The 18,551-nt window shown below is 40.3% G+C and overlaps 1 protein-coding gene across 1 annotated transcript in view; it reads right to left on the bottom strand.

The window, feature by feature from the left end:
* LOC148034544 (uncharacterized) overlaps positions 1-18,551 on the bottom strand; it is an 84,943-nt gene that overhangs the window by 32,612 nt on the left and 33,780 nt on the right. The window contains exons 7-16 of the mRNA XM_087679479.1: positions 17,977-18,051; positions 17,775-17,873; positions 14,331-14,457; positions 13,987-14,114; positions 13,730-13,796; positions 13,547-13,636; positions 13,404-13,466; positions 12,953-13,051; positions 12,751-12,852; positions 12,567-12,662 (exon numbers count right to left, since the gene is read on the bottom strand). Coding sequence (XP_087535605.1) covers positions 12,567-12,662; positions 12,751-12,852; positions 12,953-13,051; positions 13,404-13,466; positions 13,547-13,636; positions 13,730-13,796; positions 13,987-14,114; positions 14,331-14,457; positions 17,775-17,873; positions 17,977-18,051 — 946 coding nt within the window. The remainder of the gene's footprint in view (positions 1-12,566; positions 12,663-12,750; positions 12,853-12,952; positions 13,052-13,403; positions 13,467-13,546; positions 13,637-13,729; positions 13,797-13,986; positions 14,115-14,330; positions 14,458-17,774; positions 17,874-17,976; positions 18,052-18,551) is intronic.

Consider the following 18,551-nt stretch of genomic DNA (forward strand, 5'->3'; position numbering starts at 1 on the left):
ATCTAGTATAAAGGCAGAATACAGGGGTGCAACCTTATCAGCATGCGAAGCAATTTGCCTTGTGAAACTGCTACATGACTTGGGTATACAATTCGACAGGAATGTCACATTGCATTGTGACAATCTCAGTAGTGTGATACTCGCTAGCAACCCCATCTATCATGCTAGATCCAAACACAGAAGTTCATTACCATTTTATCAGGGAGATGGTACTTGGTGGAAAGATTGATCTACTCCATGTGAAGACAAAAGACCAGGTAGCAGATATCTTTACCAAATCACTTGGTAAAGGAAAGTTTCTGCATTTCAGGAAGCTACTTGGAGTACAAGAGTTAGCTTGAGCTTAAGGGGGAGTGTTGAGAATCAAGCTCGTGATCAATATCACCGACTGTCAAAAGATGACGTACCAGCGAGACAATAGGGTTTGCGGAAAGGAACACAGAGTGAACTCGGCAAACATGGAGAAGAGAAGAGGAGAGAAGAAACTCTAATGAATGGAATGATGAAGTTCCGAATCATGGAGTGAATGTGATACAAGGGAACAAGGGTGCCGTAGCACAAGGAAGATGGTGAAGACAGCCACGAACCACGAACCGCAATGTCCTCCTAAAGAGGTATGAGGGTAGTGGAGAGACTAGAGAGAAGAGGTGACATACTAATAAGGAATGAATGAGAGAGTGGCCTATAAATAGGCACAGTCAGTCTAGGATGGTGGCCCTTTTTGGGGCTGCAAACCCTAAACGCAAAACGCAGAAACGCAAAAACGCAAACTGCGAGTGAATGGTAAAGGGTTTCTCAACACCGACATAACCTAGACAGTTGTCGTCTTAGCTATCACTCTACATGTGTGTTGTAATAACTAAGTCGGTCAGACTCAACCACAGTTAGTGGTACGGTCAATTAGTGACCTAGTGTGTTTTCAATTATGTGTGATTAGACTTTAGTAAGCATTATGGAATAATGAGCAGAGAACAATGGGAGTTCATGACTCTCTGTTACAACTCCATGTCTTTGTCTCTCTCTCCCTCTGAATCTTGAACACTCTCAACCGTGCCTACATCTTTCTCGACCCTACCTATCATTTTTTGCAAATCTAAAAAAAAAAACACAAAAACTCTAATTTCTCAATTTGGGGGTTTTCGAAAATTTGTGCAATTTCTCATTCATCTTGCTTGACTCATCCCTAATTTCAAAGAAATTTTCAATTTTCACACTCGGTTTCAAGAAATATTGGTTTCTTTAATTGACTTGGCTAATTTTTAAAATTTCTTCAAGAAAATTTTGAATTTTTCCTTGATTCAAGTTCCTATGCATGAATCTCCATTGAAACTGCCAACATTTGCGCAATTTCTATTGGGTGTAAAGTCCCTTCGGGTCTAAAGTCCCTTAATCTCCGTGTGTATAAACTTATGCGGGTGTGAACACACCCTTATTTGTACCCTAGCATATAAATACATTTTATTCTTTGTGTATCATGATAAGCTAGTACACTCTTCTTGGAATTCTCTCACTCTCACACTAAACATTGCTCTTACTCCATTTTTGCCTCACATTTCCATTGCACACTCATCCCAACAAACTACTATCAGAGCTACAACAAAAGTGTGTGCGCTTCCCAAGGACAGTGCAAGTTAGTTCTCTGTGCGTACGCAAAGGAGTCAGGTTGTCATTTTTCAATCAATCAAGGGACAACAAGTGTTTGTTTTGATCAGGCGACAGGGCTTCTGATCGGGCGACAAGTCAAGTTGGTCAAGCATAGCTCTTTCAGGCCAGTGTGGCAATAGGCATGTGCAGCGTGGCAACAGGAGTCTGTCAAACGAGACTAGGCAACAGCTTGGCAGTCAGTTGAAGGCAGGCATCAGTACCCGAAAGCTAATGAAGATAGGTCGCAAACTGCGTGGACCCAAGCGATGGCGGCAGGCGACAACACGTAAGACATCTTTTATGACGTGGCACATCTTCCTAAGCCCCGATCCATGCATGTAAACACAGTTCTCAATTTTGTGCAGATTTGTGCTCGAAAATTTGTGACTTTTCCCAAATTTGATGCTATTCATGCATAACATTGACATTGGACCCGAAAACTGCAAAAATCGTGCACATTGGTCTTGAAAATTTTGGCGATTTTCATGTATCTGTGAAATATTGCTCAGCTGAGTCGGATTTATTGACATTGCTGCACATTTTGGACTCCAAAAATCTGGGGCTTTGCAAAATTTTGCTAAATTTGTCTGTTTTATGCTCTCGAGAACATGTATTAATACAATTGGGACAGATTGGTCAGTGAAATTTTGGGGCTTTTGCTGAAATTTGTAGATTTTGGTAAAATCAATGTGTGAAATGCACTTTGGGGACATAGCTAAAGCAATCTTGGTGCTGGAAGCAATATAATTCAAGTTTATTAGTCACCTTGCAGTGATGTACGCATGGAAGGTATGCTGAAATCTCAGTTATATTAATGAAAGTCATTCTTTCTACTGTTGTACATGTATTTGGATCAAATCTTGCTCGTATTTCCTGAAATTTTGGGCTAAAATTAGCTAAATATTCAACTTGTTATTTACTGTCATAAAATACAGCATCGGTACTTGGCACTTTGACTGAAGAATGGCCACTAATGCTTCTAGCAGCAATGACACTAAATTCCTTCTTGAAATCAAGAAGTTTGATGGCACAAGCTTTGATTTGTGGAAGGATAGGATGCAAGGCATTCTATTTCTCAGGGACTATGATGATGCTCTTTTGGAAAACAAGCTTGCAGCTATGACAGATGAGGATTGGGCTAGACTCAACAAGGCCATTGCATACATTAAAATGATTGTATCTCATGATGTACTTACAGACATTAAGCGTCTTGATACGGCTTATGCCATATGGAAGAAGTTAATGGACACTTATGAAAATACAAATCCAGTGAATAAAGTGCATCTCATACGCAAGCTTGTGAACATGAACTTGGATGAGTCTAAGCCAGCATCTGAGCATTTGAGTGCTTTCATAGGGATTTTGAGTCAGTTTGTAGGACTCTTGTTTACCGGCCTTCAATGATAAACTGAACGCTATTTTCTTGTTGATGACTTTGCCTGATAGCTAAGAGTCTTTGGTTGTTTCACTTAGCAACAACCATCCTTTAACCATTGATGGTGATAGGGGCTCTATTCTCAATGAGGAGATCAAAAGAAAGTCCAAATGGAGAATGGTTCAGCCTATCATCTTAGAGGCAGGTCAGAGAAGAGGGGTGATGTAGGAAACAAAGGCAAAAGTTGGAGTAAAAGCAAGGGCAAACAGTAGGATGTTACTTGCTATCAGTGTGGGCATAAAGGGCATAAAAAGCCCGATTGTTAGTACTACAAGAAACATCAAGGAAAGAAAAAGAAGGATGACAAGAAAGATTATGACAACTCTCCCTCAAAAGAAGTTGCAAAGGCAAATGCATCTAGTGTGGTCATAGAAGAGCTCTCTGACACGGGAGAGATACTTGTTACAGCCTCATGCAATGATGTAGATGTTATGGCAACAGCAGGTGATATGCACATCACCAAAAAGGAGGTAATTAATGCTTTACTTTCAGCTCATGATGGGCTGCCCCAATCATGGATAGTGGACAGTGGTGCCTCTTTTCATGTTACTCCCTCTTTGGAGTCATTTTCAAAATACACTGCACGTTGCCTAGGCAAGGTTTACTTGGGCAACAACTATGCATGTGAGATAGAGAGTGTAGTTACCATTCACTTAAACCTTGAAAACAGCCAAGTGCTGATTTTACAGGATGTCAAATATATACCTAGCATAAAGAAAAGTTTATTGTCAATTGGGCAGCTTGATGCAAGAGAATATTTTACTACCTTTGGTAGTGGATCTTGAAAGGTCCACAAGGGCTCTATGCTGATTGTTAAGGGAAGTAAAAAGGGGACTTTGTACTATTTGCATTGTAAAGCATTACCTCGTAAGTTTTTGGTTGTGGCTGAAGTTCATTCACAAATGGAACTTTGGCACAAAAGACTTGGCCATATGAGCCAGAAAGGCCTTCAAGTTCTCTCCGCTTTAGGGAGATTTGATGTAAAAAGCTCTGTTCTCGAATTTTGTAATGATTGCATATATAGAAAACATTTGAAGTCTCCTTATTACTCTGGTGTCGTTAAGAAGTCCAATGTTCTTAATTTAGTACACTCTGATGTGTGTACGATGCTTGTTAATTCACATGGGGAAGCACGGTACTTTGTCATTTATTGATGATTCCAATAGAAAGTCATGGGTGTATGTGTTAAAGAGCAAAAAGAAAGTGTTGGATGCCTTTAAAAGGTTTCATGCTTTTGTTACCACACAGAAACAGCTTAAGCTAAAAGCTATACGAACGGATAATGGGGAGGAGTATGTCTCTAATGAGTTCAAAAAGTTATGTGCGATGCATGGCATTAAGAGGGAGTTGACAACCCCTTACAATCCTGCATCAAATGGCATGGCGGAAAGATATAATCACACACTTCTTGCTCCCCGCAAACCCTACCATTTCTTTACACCCCTGTTGGTTGCTCAATACTCTTTTGAACAACAAGCAACCTCTTCCTTTGGCTGCCCGCACACAAGCCTCTTCTCATGATGAACAAGGTAATCTTCTTGTATATGCATTGGTGGCTACGGCACATGACGAACTTTTATGCTATAAAGATGCTTTTCTCAAATGATTATTAGGTGAAAGCAACAAATGCATAATTTAATTCCCTCCATCAAAATGACACTTGGGAGCTATGAAACTTGCCCTTCGGCAAGCTTGCAAGCGTACCAAATGGAGTTTTAAAATAAAGGAAGTCAAATAGTTCTACTAAGAAGTACAAAACCCGCCTAGTTGCTAAGGGCTATACCCAACACTAACAAATCAATTGTAGGGAGACCTTTGCTCCTATCTCTCGCATCACTACCATCAACATTATTGCCCTTGCTACCCACTTTCATTGGGAGGTACATCAGTCGAACATCAAGACAACACTTCTCCATGGATATCTCACTGAAGAGATATATATTTCATACCCTCCACAATTTGAGGTCAAGCACACAAAGCATAAAGTTTGTCATCTCAAAAAGACTTTGTATGGTTTAAAAAAAGCTCAATGGGCTTGGCATATACAAATATATTCTCATCTATTGCGTCTTGGCTTCCAAAATAGCCCTACAAAGGCTCTCTTTATATACAAAATCAAGGATCAAATTTTATTATACTCATATTTTATATTGATGACATGCTTGTTATTGAAACCAATGTTGGTCATGTCGCGAACACATGAAATTTGGAAATTCTCTAATCTTGCTGATAACATTTAATTAAGGTATTAATCAAATGTGCAAGGTTATTTAGCACATGTAATGTACATGTCAGCTACTTCATGGTAACAGGCCAAGGACTACGATAATACAATGGGTGTCAAAGGCAAAAGTTGTGGTAAGTTATGCCAACTGGGCTTTGGTGGTCGATTCGTGTCAGTTTTGACCCTACAATAGTTGTTTGGCCAATAAGTGTCAATGGTGACACTAGGGACTAGCATTAATTAATTAATTAATTAATATCAGTCTAAGGGCAACAAAGGTTAGGGACCACTCCAAGTTGCAAATGGCCTAGCCAATTCAATTATGGATGGGCAAATTAATTTTGGGCAAGGTCAAAAGGGCTAAAATTAATTTTCAAGATTATTTAATTCTGAAAATTAATTCAATGGTTGGATGATGCTAAAAAATGGATTTAGAAGGCTACCACTTGTCAAAAGATGATGCACCAGCGAGACAGTAGGGTTGGTGGAGAGGAACACGGAGTGAACTCGGCAAACATAGAGAAGAGAAGAGAAGAGAGAAAAAAAGTCTGATGAATGGAATGATGAAGTTCTGAATCATGGAGTGAATGTGATACAAGGGAACAAGGGTGCCATAGCACAAGGAAGATGATGAAGACAGCCACGAACCATGAACCGCAATATCCTCCAGAAGGGGTGTGAGGGTAGTGGAGAGGCTGGAGAGAAGAGGTGACGGACTAAATGAATCAGCCGTGAGGAATGAATGAGAGAGTGGCCTATAAATAGGCACAACCAGTCTAGGATAGCGCCCCTTTTTGGGGCTGCAAACCCTAAACACAAAACGCAGAAATGCAAAAACGCAAAATACGGGTGAAGAGTGAAGAGTGAAGGGTGAAGGGTTTCTCAACACCACTTGGCAAAAATGCCCATGCAAACTTACAAAACGTTTTTGAAGGTTCGGTCTCAGCCATTCAGTCAGTTTTCAGCCTAGGAGAGGGGGGGGGTGCTAGTCCATTTTCTGATCATAGAACAGCAATTTGCTACAAAAGACGGCCATCTAGGGACCTTAGTAGGCAATGGACAGCAAGTAAATACCTTCCAAGGGCTTGCAACAGCATTGCTGATCAAGTGATTGCATTTTGGAGGTATCTGGCAGTAGGTGACTGCATTAAATACAGGTTGGAGCAAGCAACAAGTAGATTTTAAGATTTTCTTGTGAAGAAAATCAAATTTTTCTCTTATTTGGCTCTCTCTCACCTTCTCCAACCCATTCTTAAGAGATCTCAGCATTTCTCAACCATTTTGAGTAAATCTCAGTCTAATTAGGTAGGCAGCAAAGGGATCCCTGCCATAAACCCTAAGTTTAAATTTAGGGTTTAGCGGCCACGTAGGGACCCGTGAAAACAGGATAAGGCATCATACATTGAAATTAGCACCTGCAATTTGTTGTATTGTCAAGCAAAAGGGCATTGTTCATCGGTACACTACTGCTTATACTCCATAGCAAAATGGGGTTGCAGAGAGGAAGAATCGATCACTCATGGAGATGGCCAGATATATGCTCAAAGCAAAAAGCTTGCCACACAGTTTTTGGGTGGAAGCAATTATGTGTACTTGCCATGTTTTGAAGCCCCACCAAAGCATTAAAGAATATCACGCCTTTTGAGGCTTGAAACAGCCAAAAACCTTCGGTTGGACACTTTTGTACTTTTGGGTGTCTTGCATATGCACACATTCCCAAGATACTTAGAAAAAAGTTGGATAACAAGGCTGTCAAATGCATTTTTGTGGGATACAAAAGTGAGAGCAAAGGATATAGATTATATGATCTTGTCTCTAGAAAGGTATTTGTCAGTAGGAATGTAGTTTTCAATGAAAATCAAAATTATCTCTTGCTAGTTTTGCCACATATCAGGCTGCCAGTGATGTATTTGAAGGGTTGTTGCCCATTTCATTTGGTGATTCAGCTGGAGCTTCAACAAGTGAACTTAATGTTCAGCCAGCTGCTCCATTGGATAATGCAGAAAATCAGCTCATGGCTGATCTCAAAATTCAGCTAAGTGCTAAATCTGAAATTCAGCAAGAGCTTGTGCACAGTCAGGAGGCTAGACAAATGCCTAGATGGTATTTACAGACTATGAAAGATAGTCATTTGGATGCTCCCATGGCTGGTCGTACTAGAAGGCAAGATCATATGCATGATAATGCACATATCATGGAGTTTGTTATGGCAGCAAATACAGCTGATGATGGGGAGCCTGAATGTTTTGAGGATGCACAACATAGTGTGTATTGGATGGCAACAATGCAAGTTGAGTTTGATTCCATCATTAAGAATCAAACATGGGATTTAGTGTCTTTGCCTATTGGGAAGAAAGCCATTGGAACAAAATGGGTCTACAAGCTAAAAAGTAATGCAAATGGATCCATTGACAAATATAAAGCTAGGCTTGTAGCCAAGGGCTATGCACAGAAGAAAGGCATTGACTATGAGGAGACATTTGCTCCTACCTCCCGCATGACTACCATCAGGTCTATGGTTGCTTTGGCTACCCATTATGGATGGACTGTGCATCAACTAGATATAAAGATTGTATTTTTACATGGGGAACTTCATGTAGAAGTATATGTACAACAACCCATTGGTTATGCAGTTGAGGGATCCGAACACTTGGTTTGTAAGTTGAAAAGCTACACTCACTGAGGAGTGTCGATGATCTTCAATAGGACATTGGGGCACTTTTTACTCTCCGTATGAGAGGTTCTTTCCCCTAGATTTATTCTCTTTATTTTATGTGCCTATGTTACACAGTTTCAAGCAATTATCGTGTGTGGGTGTGAACACCCTCTTTTAACCCTAAGATTTAAGGGTTGTACTTTGTACTTTCATTTTACACTGCAGTCTATTGCATTGGGTGTCGTGCTTTCACTCTCCACACTGTCTACTTCACTCTCAGCTGAGCTTCGATCCACTCATGTTCTCACACATACAACAGTGAATCACTGGTTGCGTGGGCACCAGCACTGGCTCCTCTCCCGAGTAGAAGATCCACAAGTGTGATGATGAGTAACTAAGTGAGGAGGAGGAGCCTGAATATATAGGACAAAAATATGTCCTCGATATGATCAGGTCAGGCAGCAATAAATGCTAAATATGACCAAAATGAAGACCTTAAAAATGCCTAAAATATCCTAAATAATGCACCCAACCTCTGCATGCACAAACTTACACATGAACTGACATATACGCTAACAAACCCTCGTCACTAGGGAAACTCACACAACCGTGAGCCTAAATCTTGACCGAGTTATTTCCAATATGGATTCTCCCAACTGCATGGGCTTGGGAGATGAAAATGTCCTCAATGTTGGTCATATGATGTGTACCTCCATTTTCTACAATCCCTCTCGCAGTGAGAACCTTGTCGACTATGATGGATGACCGATGTTAGTGTGAATCTAACCTCTCCACTGTCCCTGAGAATGGTTGCCACCACCTTGCCGCCCTTGCTAGGGATTATCTAGAGGCAAACTATGGTCCCAAATGCTTCACATTTGATGTTGTCCCTATGGGTAGAAAGCCTAAAAGTGTATGGGTGGAAGGATGAGCCTCCATCATGGATACACCACCCAAATAAGAGAAACGAGATGTCTAAAGGCTATGCCTAAGTGTCAAGAACCCCCCTGTTTGGTGTATAGAGTGTAATGAGGTGCACTTAATGGAGCCAAAAAGGAGTGTGTAATCGAAGATGAGGGAGGGATGGGTGGCAGATTAAACAGATTTGTAATTGGTGTGTGCAATCAGATGTTCCTTTTGTCCATTAAATGCAAATGATGAAAAAGATAATTCACCAAAATTAAATTGACCATGAGATGCAAAAGCAAAAGGAAAAGATGGAGAATAAGCACTCATCAATGAATCTTGCATCTTTGGCTTAGCTTTTCTTGTGTTCAAATGGAGAACCTATCTTCTTCAAGGCTTATGAGCGAATACTAAATTTGAAAAGTTCCTTTATCTTGAGTTCCACCAAAATCTTGCGGAAAAGTTATAGTAGATGCAAAAAAATGAGAAGTATGAAGTTACATACCTCGCATAGGAGAATAAGAGAGAGCTATGGAAGTTGTAGGCTTATACTCCATGCCTATGGCCATGTCATACTAGCTAGTCCTTTATGCAACTTCCATCCTTTCTGCAAAATCATTAGACTGATGCATCAAATCTAAAGGGAAAAACTCAGATTTACAGTCAATCTACTACTGAGCCCAATGCATCAAGATAAGATCGTACTCGCCTCGTGTAATCTCGTAAGGTCCAAGGACTCCATAGTAGTCTAATGACTTGCCGACAATGTTAAATCTTTGCGGAGTAGACTGTGTAACCTACTCTCGATGTGCTAGGCCTGGGAATATCTGATGTGGTAAAGATGTGTTATTTTCCCTTTTGTGATTCTGGCTTCTGCGAGGAGCTTTAAAATCAAGGCTAAGGTTTCTTTGAGAGCACTTGGCTTTTGTACCATGTGAAGAAATGCTCTAAACACAAAAAACACAAAATAATCGTACAACAAAGCACAAACCGAACATAGAATACAATTAGGGTTAGGGTAACTCAAAGACAATGAACACATTGAATGAAAGAAGCAAATGACTACTAAATATGCAATGTTTATACAATGAAAAAACCGCGCAAGGATGAATACTAAAACTCAAACTCTCATGTCTCAAGGACCAAGGCAAAGATACTGAGCTGGAGAGTGTGTCATACTCCTGAATGGATCCCAAAATGCAAACAGAAGACTCCGAAGGTGTTAGACAGCAGCAAACATAACTGGGACAGTCAAATTTTATGGATAGCAAGTGTCTGATGATGAAGAGTGATGATGGATAACTCTGACTGAGCCATCCTCCATGAACGGGGTGTGGACAGCAAAGCTCTATCACGTGCAATCCGCAAACACAAGACTGAGACTAGATGGAGAACAACAACCTATTTATAGAGATTTTGGGTCCTCAACAGTCTAGAATTCTCTCAAACTGCTCCCCATTTTAGGCTTCTTACATTAATTAAGCATGTTTTGGGGCAGCTCCCCATTTGAACTCTCTCAAACCACTCACCATTTTAGGCTTCTTACATTAATTAAGTATGTTTTGGGGCTGTTTAAGAGGCTAATCAGATGTAGTGCATATTTTAGTTCAACACAAGGGACAGCTGGGTTGGTGTTCTCATGGGCACTCTCCCACACATGCATACACATCAACTCCGATGTCATCTCTTTCACACATATATGTTGAGCAACCAAAATCATTAGATGCATTAATATTTTATTGTACTGCATTAACTCCTAATTTTGGAGTCTATTAATAGTCCCAAAAACACAATTATTTGTTTTTGCAAGAGGTACACTTGACTCTTTCAGGCCAGAAGTTAGCTTTGGAATCGAGGAGGTTTGATTGTAGGCCATATGTATGGGCCTTACAGGAAAAAGCCATCGCCAGCTAAGATAGATGGGATTAACAGAACACAGGATGTGTGCATAAGTGTATCAAAAGTTTGAAAACTCTTGGGAGCATGTGTGTTCTACCTAATATGGATTCCTCATTTTGCACATGTAGCTGATGCTCTTGATAAGTTGTTGAGGAAAGGTTAGAGGTTCTATTGGGAGAGAAAACACCTTCAGCACTCTCCACTGTTGTCCACACCACTGCACAGAGGACATCTCAGTTTCTGGAGTCTACCCAAGCACCAGAGTCTTCTTCGAGGTCTCTACATGCAGGCAACCTGATTTGGACTGTTCCCTCAGCCCGAACATTATCACAAACATCTCTCCCTACTGCCTATGACCTCTCTCAAACCTGGGGACATCCCTCCAGCTGATGGCAACAAGATTTGCTCCCCTCCCTACGCTGCGTTTTCTGGACAGGAGCATCTGCACCAGCTGATGTGATCCTCCACTCTGGGCCAGCTGCATTTCATGCTGATTCTGGCTGCCCAGCATCCCTAAGGCTGCCTTAGCCCTGCAGCATCTGCATTTGGTGATCATCCTCTCTTACCTGTAATTTTGACTGCTATACTCATTCCAGCCAGTCGCCCACCTCCTGGCAGCTGCCTCCAGAGTCCAGCCAGCTACATCTGCATTTTGGTACAGCTGCTCCTAGATATCTCTTGTTCATCACCTACAGCTCATGAGGATGGCGTTTGGCTCCCTCTACCTGCTGTCCAACGCAATCCAATGTCTTCTCCAACATCCCCCTGCCAGGAGGACTGCATTTGTTCCCTCCACAAAGCATTCTCATCCACAGATCCTGCCTCCTGATCAACAAGGACAGTGCAGTCATCTGCGAGCCTTGTTCGGCATCATCAACGCAACTTTGCTCACCTCAGTACAAGTCCCAAAGACACGGAGCCCTGAGGCTCACTCTACTGTATCAGCATTGTACACAATTCAGTATTTTATTCACTTTTTGTATTTTTAAGTTCTATATCAATCAGTACATACTCAGTGCTCCTCCCTGCAAATCCTACCATTTCTTTACAATATACACACACAAACACTCACATATTGAGGCTTATAAAGTTCTTCCTTATACACCATTGTTAAAGACATATGAAATGAAAGCCCAATTGAAGCTCCAAGTGGCAATCAAACACAGACAATGTAAGGAGCATGCATAAATTGAAATCCCGCATTCTATGTCGTATCCGTCCCCATTTCCTAGGATTGGGTGTCCCCTATCCCCAACACTGTCCCTATGCTCATTCCCATCTCTGCTCCCATGTTTCTATGCTTTGTGGCATTACTAGTCTTTGGGACGCTCAATCTGGCTTGAACAAACCCCTCACAGTAGAACAGACAATGAAAACTCAAAAAGGATCATGTCAAAAAGTAAGTTTGATGCTGAGTGTAATTGTCAGCAAGAGGTAGCACTCCGTCGTCTCAAACTCAGGAAATATATTCTATGCATCCTCTCTTCATGGGCACTATGTGAGAGCAAGAGAGGAGTGAGACAGATACCATCTTCGTATAAATGAAAACAACAGTATAGACTGCAGCACAGGAGATTGGACACCTAATAACTCTGAGCCGTCATGGAAAAAAATTTGCATCAGGGTGTAGTGACGGCAGAATATCAAAGTCAATGCTAAGTAGATTACTATGGTATACAAACTAGCTCGTATCTATGTACTCACATACAATCCTTAAAATAAAATAATAATGAACCTTGAAGTACAATAGCAAACTAAGGGATGTTATTCCTTTTGAGTAGGTTTAAGTACAACAGTCTGACCATCTTGGCAATATATGAGTTCACTGCACTTGCTAAGTTCAGAAGAGCAAACAAAGCGCCTCCTGTGTCGATATTATCCTCAAGCTTTTTGTCAACCTGATCAATACATAATTGCCTTCTTTCACTCAAATCAACTCCAAAGTTGTAAAACAGGATATAAAAGAAGCAATATCATTGAACATACTTCCTTTTCAGCTTCCTGTAAAGCATATTGTAATTTTTTTTCTTCATCGCCTAGTCTTTGAAGGCAATTGAAGCCCTTTGAATATGACTTCCCTTCCATATGCTTCATGTCATTGGAAGAGAATTAATCAGCTTCCTTTGAGAATTTATTATGCATTAAAACAGTATAAACTACTTGTTCAGAATCACTGAAAGCATCTTACAACTTTTCTTAAGAAATTTTTGACAATCTTGAAGAAGTTTTGAAGATCTCGTTCTTTCGCAAGGGCTTCCTTCATGACAGAGTCACTGAAATTGAGTGGCTGCCAACATCATTATCAGATATCGGTCAACCATTCACTAACAAGTACTTTCCTCCACACTTCACATGAAACAAGAAAACTGGAATATCAGGGGGAACAGTGAAAAATAAAGTTTTTCAAAGTACAAATGAGAAGGCCTTAGAAATGACATATAGACATATCAGTAACCCATCAGCTAAAATTAATACACCCTCACCCAGGCAATAGTAATAATATTATATACATTCAACTCTTATTGCTTAAATAATAAATAATACACCTTCACTCAGGCAATATAAATAAAATCATACACCTTCAACTGTTATTGCTTAAATAATACAGCTTCACCAGACAAAATAATCAAATCATTCACCTTATCCCATGCTTGACTAACAAACAAAAGTCGTAACTGCCTAGCTGTATATGACTTTAATGCCTGTATGGAGAAGCATTCCAATGTCAGCTCAAAACCCAAAACTTCTAGCCACAAAGGCAACTCAAAAACAATGCACGTACCTCTCTGATTGTAATAAAATTCTTCAATGATTTCGACATCTTCAAGCCCTCAATTGACAGATGCCCAGAATGTAGAAAGAAATTAACCCACTGCATGTAACAACTGGAATGACCATGAGACTTGTACTCCGCTTCAGATTGAAAACCAAAACCTTAGATTATCTCAGTGTAACCCTTGTGTACCTGAGAGCAATCATGATACGCCTCTGCTTGGGCTAACTCATTGTCATGATGCGGAAACATTAAATCTCTACACAACACATATACAGATCATCAGCACCTTTTCCCACATAAAATATCACATGTGATTCTTTCTTTCAGGGTCAAGCTGCTACTTCTGCATACATGACTTCTCTGTTCAATCTGGAAATCTACAGTCCAATCAATAGTATCTAGTTTGTTGAAAATCTGCAAGTGTCAGCGTACACATAAATACTTACTGTCCACCCGAATGAATATCCATGACTGGTCCAAATACTTCAGAAGCCATTGCTGAGCATTCAATATGCCAACCAGGCCGGCCACGTCCCCAAGGGGATTCCCAATAAGGCTCTCCAGGCTTACTTGCCTGTGTTCACAGCAATAACTCACTCAATGTGTTGTAGCAATATTTTCAGCTTCAAAATCAGAAACAGAGGTTGGACATTCTCACACATTTACTTATCCATAACCAAGAATTCTACTTTAGCCTTCGATTTCCCATCAACAAAGCCAACAGTTCACAAGTAGAAAATGCCAAATTTCTGAGAATTGCGAATTTGCAACACTAAACATAGAACCGTACTTTCCAAAGTGCAAAATCAATACTGTTCTTTTTCTCCATAGTTTGAAAATCTGCCTCACTTTCAGAGGCTAGTCCCAAACTCCCAACTGCACAAGGATTTAGTTTTCCATATTTATGACCAGCATCCCTGTCACCAGTCACCACAAAAGCATAAATAAAATCCCTTAAACAATTCTTATTCAGGCAAATGACAAAAGGCAGATAGATCCTACAGATCAGTAAAATAACCAGATTCAAGTACGAAGAGTTAAGAGTTATCACCCCTTGCTTATAGCATTGAAAGCGTGACTCCTGTAACTTTTCCCTCAAAATAGTCCATTTCTAACCATGCTTTTGAAAGAAGTTGAATGGACAGCAATATCTTGGCATTTCTATAGAATGCTAATCCTAGTGCAGCTCTGACCAGCCTCTCCTTTTGCAGTACGTTATAAGTTACAGCAAGGAAAGAGCTAAAGTGCACTCTTGAGCCCCAGCCGCAAGAGTAACCAATATTAACACTGAAGTGTGAATTACCATGACAGAGGCCTTGGTTCATTGAGTTGCAGACTTGAACATCATAGTGTCAGGGAGAGCTCTTTGGATATCAGTACAGATAGATGATTTGCTCGTGGCATTATTGGTGGCTTACACCCCCATCATACAGAGAGATGGGAGGGAAGTTTGCACACCGTTGAGAGATACCTACCTCAAGTTGACAGAAAGAGAATTCAATATGCTAAAGACTGTTGACACAAGAGGCAGGAGCACAGTGGCTACCAGAGCCAGTAAGCAGGCAGCCTGGGAGGAGTTTGATTTTCATTTCTGTGTACACAACCCCCAGTTTGCTTTGGAATCTCCACAGGCTCACTTCAAGTTCCTGCGAGATAGCTGCAAGTGTTAGGATTTTCTCCAAGATGACATGTTCTATGCAGAAAATTGCCCTTGGGAAAGAGGAGGCCTTGTTAGCAACATTTTCAGACTCCACTCTCTCAGAACAAACCCGGCACAGATGGTCTTATTCATGTTTATTCCGAGCAATATGGAAAACACACCATGCTTGTGCAAACATTGGCAAAAAAGAACATATGCTACAGAACAGATTATACCATGCTTGGCTAGGATTTCCTTTTCTTTTACAAGCCTCTGAACTATTACATCTTTTACTAGTTCCTTTTTTATGTGGCCTCCGCTATCTTTCTAAAGCCTAAGCATTGAAAATAAGGCTGAAACAGCCATGAATCCCCACCTGGCACTGCTAGCCAGTGCCAATGACGATGATGATGATTTCTCCATGTACTCTTTTGCAAAGGAAGAGTATGAAGGAGAAGAAAAGGAAATAAGCATTGGACCTATCACTTTGGGGCTAGAATCCTGAAAGAATAATCCACATTTTGTATGCTGAGGACTACCTCAGTTTAAAGTTTGTCTAAAGCTTTCAACTTTAACACTTTAAGTGGGAAGGTTTTAATAGCCCTTACCCCATGTCTTAAGCCTTATAAAACTTTGCTCATTGATTTATTTGGCAAATGATGAATCATAAAAGTCGATCTATGTTATGGCTCTAGTCCTTTGTTCAAGTCGTATTAGTAAATGTATAAGCAGCTGAACCTTTAATTTATTACCTACACCTTGTTCCTTGAAAGTATAACGAAGTTTAGTGCCATATGAGGTTCAGCCAAGGGTGCCCAACCATATCTTTTCAATATCTGCATATATTACATATGGAAAGTGTATACCTTCTCAATATATGCATAGATTACATATGGAAAATGTACACATAAAGAGAACACATGGTGTTTGAGAGGTTCAAAGGTCATTCATCATGGGTAAGGGTCCTAGACTACCACTAACTTCACTTTATAGGAGGCAATGATGCTGGCCAGAGATCCAAGGGGCAAGACCTTATTACTCTACTTCTTGACTTCAAGATGATTTTTGATAGATTCTATTTGGAGTTACTACAAGGAGCAATGTGAAGACACACCCCTCACAGCAATGGAGTAGGGTTGCAGCCTTCGATTCTTCTATGCACAGCCAAGTGCTTGTAACAAGTGTCAAAGTAGAGACATTTAGCATGCAGAGGTTAATCAAAAAGGGCTAGCCCCTGGCTGCTCTTCTCTCGCTTCATGGTAGTAGCATGAACTTTTTTTTCAGTCTCACAGCTTTCCATATCATGATGAGCTCATGGATATGGATATTGCAGATAACAAGGGTACTTGTGCGGATAGGAATGAGAAGAACTTTAAGATTATTTGTTACCACTATAGAAATCTTGTCTGCATCGATTGGCACAAGAAATATGATGTTGGGTTTGTGATAACACACGTGTAACCTGATTGAGTGCTTGGGTTCTCATATTGGAATTGATGTCACTTAAAAGTAGTAGCCAGTCTACCTCTTATTGAGCATCGGACAGATGGTCCTATATAGAAGGACAGCTAACATTGAAGAAGTTCTCGCTCTAGAGACTGGAGAAGGAGACAGTGATTGGAAGGTCCCCAGTAATCAAGCATCTTCGCTCAATTTTTCATCAAAGCTAGAGACTATTTCTATGCTTCATCTCTTGAAAGAGATTTTCGTCAGAGATTGTTGGCACAGTTGAGCAGCAGTTTGCTTTCCTTCATCTCTCTCCGGATGTTCACAGACAAGCATTCGCAGTACTAAGAGATAAATTGTCACAGAATTTACTTTCGAGGCAATGCCCACAAAAGGATGGATTAAGCACCTCTCGTAGGTAGGGAACCTTCTCATCATGAGCAAGATGACTAACTCATGAGGGAGGAGGCAGTATTCAAGCCTATTAACTCATAAGGAAGAAGGCAGTGTTCAAACTTGAAATTTGTGTCAAACATAATGATAAGCTTTAAAAACTGATTTTCCTTGAATATATTCATGACATTTTACTTTACGCTTCTGAAGAGAAACAAAAGATAAATATCCTATGATCAAGTGCCACCCAAACAATTGCGGAGATTGGTACAACAACTAATTTCCAAAATTACTGTCCAAATGGACCCAATAAAAAACGATGATGATAGCATGCTCAACGTGGGTTTGGAAATTTGTCAATGGGCAGAAGTGTATTGACGGGCCAAACATGTGACAATCTGCATGTGTCAAAACTGATCAATTGACCATGGCAAGCTTGCTAATGGCAACATGAGGCCACCATGTGATCATGGAGAACTTCTAAATTTCTTTTTCTTGCTTCAATTTCTTGTGCTTTCCTCTTTCCAAGTGTGTAAATAAGCTACAGGCAGAGGATTGCTTTCTATTGGCATTTATAATCAGCAGATCAAAAACAATGTGCAGAGGACATTATAAAATGTCCAGAAAACCTATCCAAGGTCAAATTAAGAAAGTGTGCTCATATGAACAACAAATCTCTAGAAAACCACATCTAGGTTGAAATAAATAAGAGTGATCATTTTAGCATCAATGACAGACATACCACCAAACACTTACATGAATGCTTTTGTATCAAAATAGACACTATTGTTAGCAACATAGGCCAAGCCCCTCTCCACAATCTTCACAATGTAGCGAATAATGACATCAATATACCTGTTCACAACCACCAAGAAAAAGATAACTTTAGAAATCACTATAGATGGTGAAGTCAACCAACATAACTTAGCCATTACATTACAAAGCTTTGCAAACTCACTCCATAACCCTTGTAAGTACATCCGGGGGCTTAACCCCCAACACTTCCATGTCATCAAAGAATTCTTCTTCATACCTGCAGAGACAAGAGGAAACCCTAAATCCAACATGGAAGCAACCCCCATAAATGACATGTAGATATTGGCACTGCCCTTTTTGCGAGAAATAATAAATCTATAAGCAAAAACCTCATATAAACTACTCCCCAAGGTGAAACACAGATACAGAAGCATGATGTACAGAACTCCAATGATACAACAAATTTAATTTTTTTTAAGTCTTATACAAGGTTGGGTGAACAGTCCCTGGATCCTATGTTAATACCAAACAGCATGTCACATATTGGACGGACCTGAAAAAACCCTGGTAACTAGAGGTGGCCAGCCTCGTCAACCTTCACATCTCCCTTGAGTTCTTTGCCTATGCTAAAGCAATAAGAAATGTTGGTGTAGGAAAATGAGTAGATGCTGTCAGAAGTGGAGCAGCGGTGGAAGCATAACATGTGCTGAAATAAACTGCTGAAACACAAGACAAAAAGAGAAAAGAAAAGAACACGATACAGATGAGAACTCAGAT

Source organism: Lygodium microphyllum, chromosome 6 (genome assembly GCF_053477565.2).
Source record: "Lygodium microphyllum isolate KBCC chromosome 6, Lygodium_microphyllum_v1.1.10, whole genome shotgun sequence".
Lineage (NCBI taxonomy): Eukaryota > Viridiplantae > Streptophyta > Polypodiopsida > Schizaeales > Lygodiaceae > Lygodium > Lygodium microphyllum.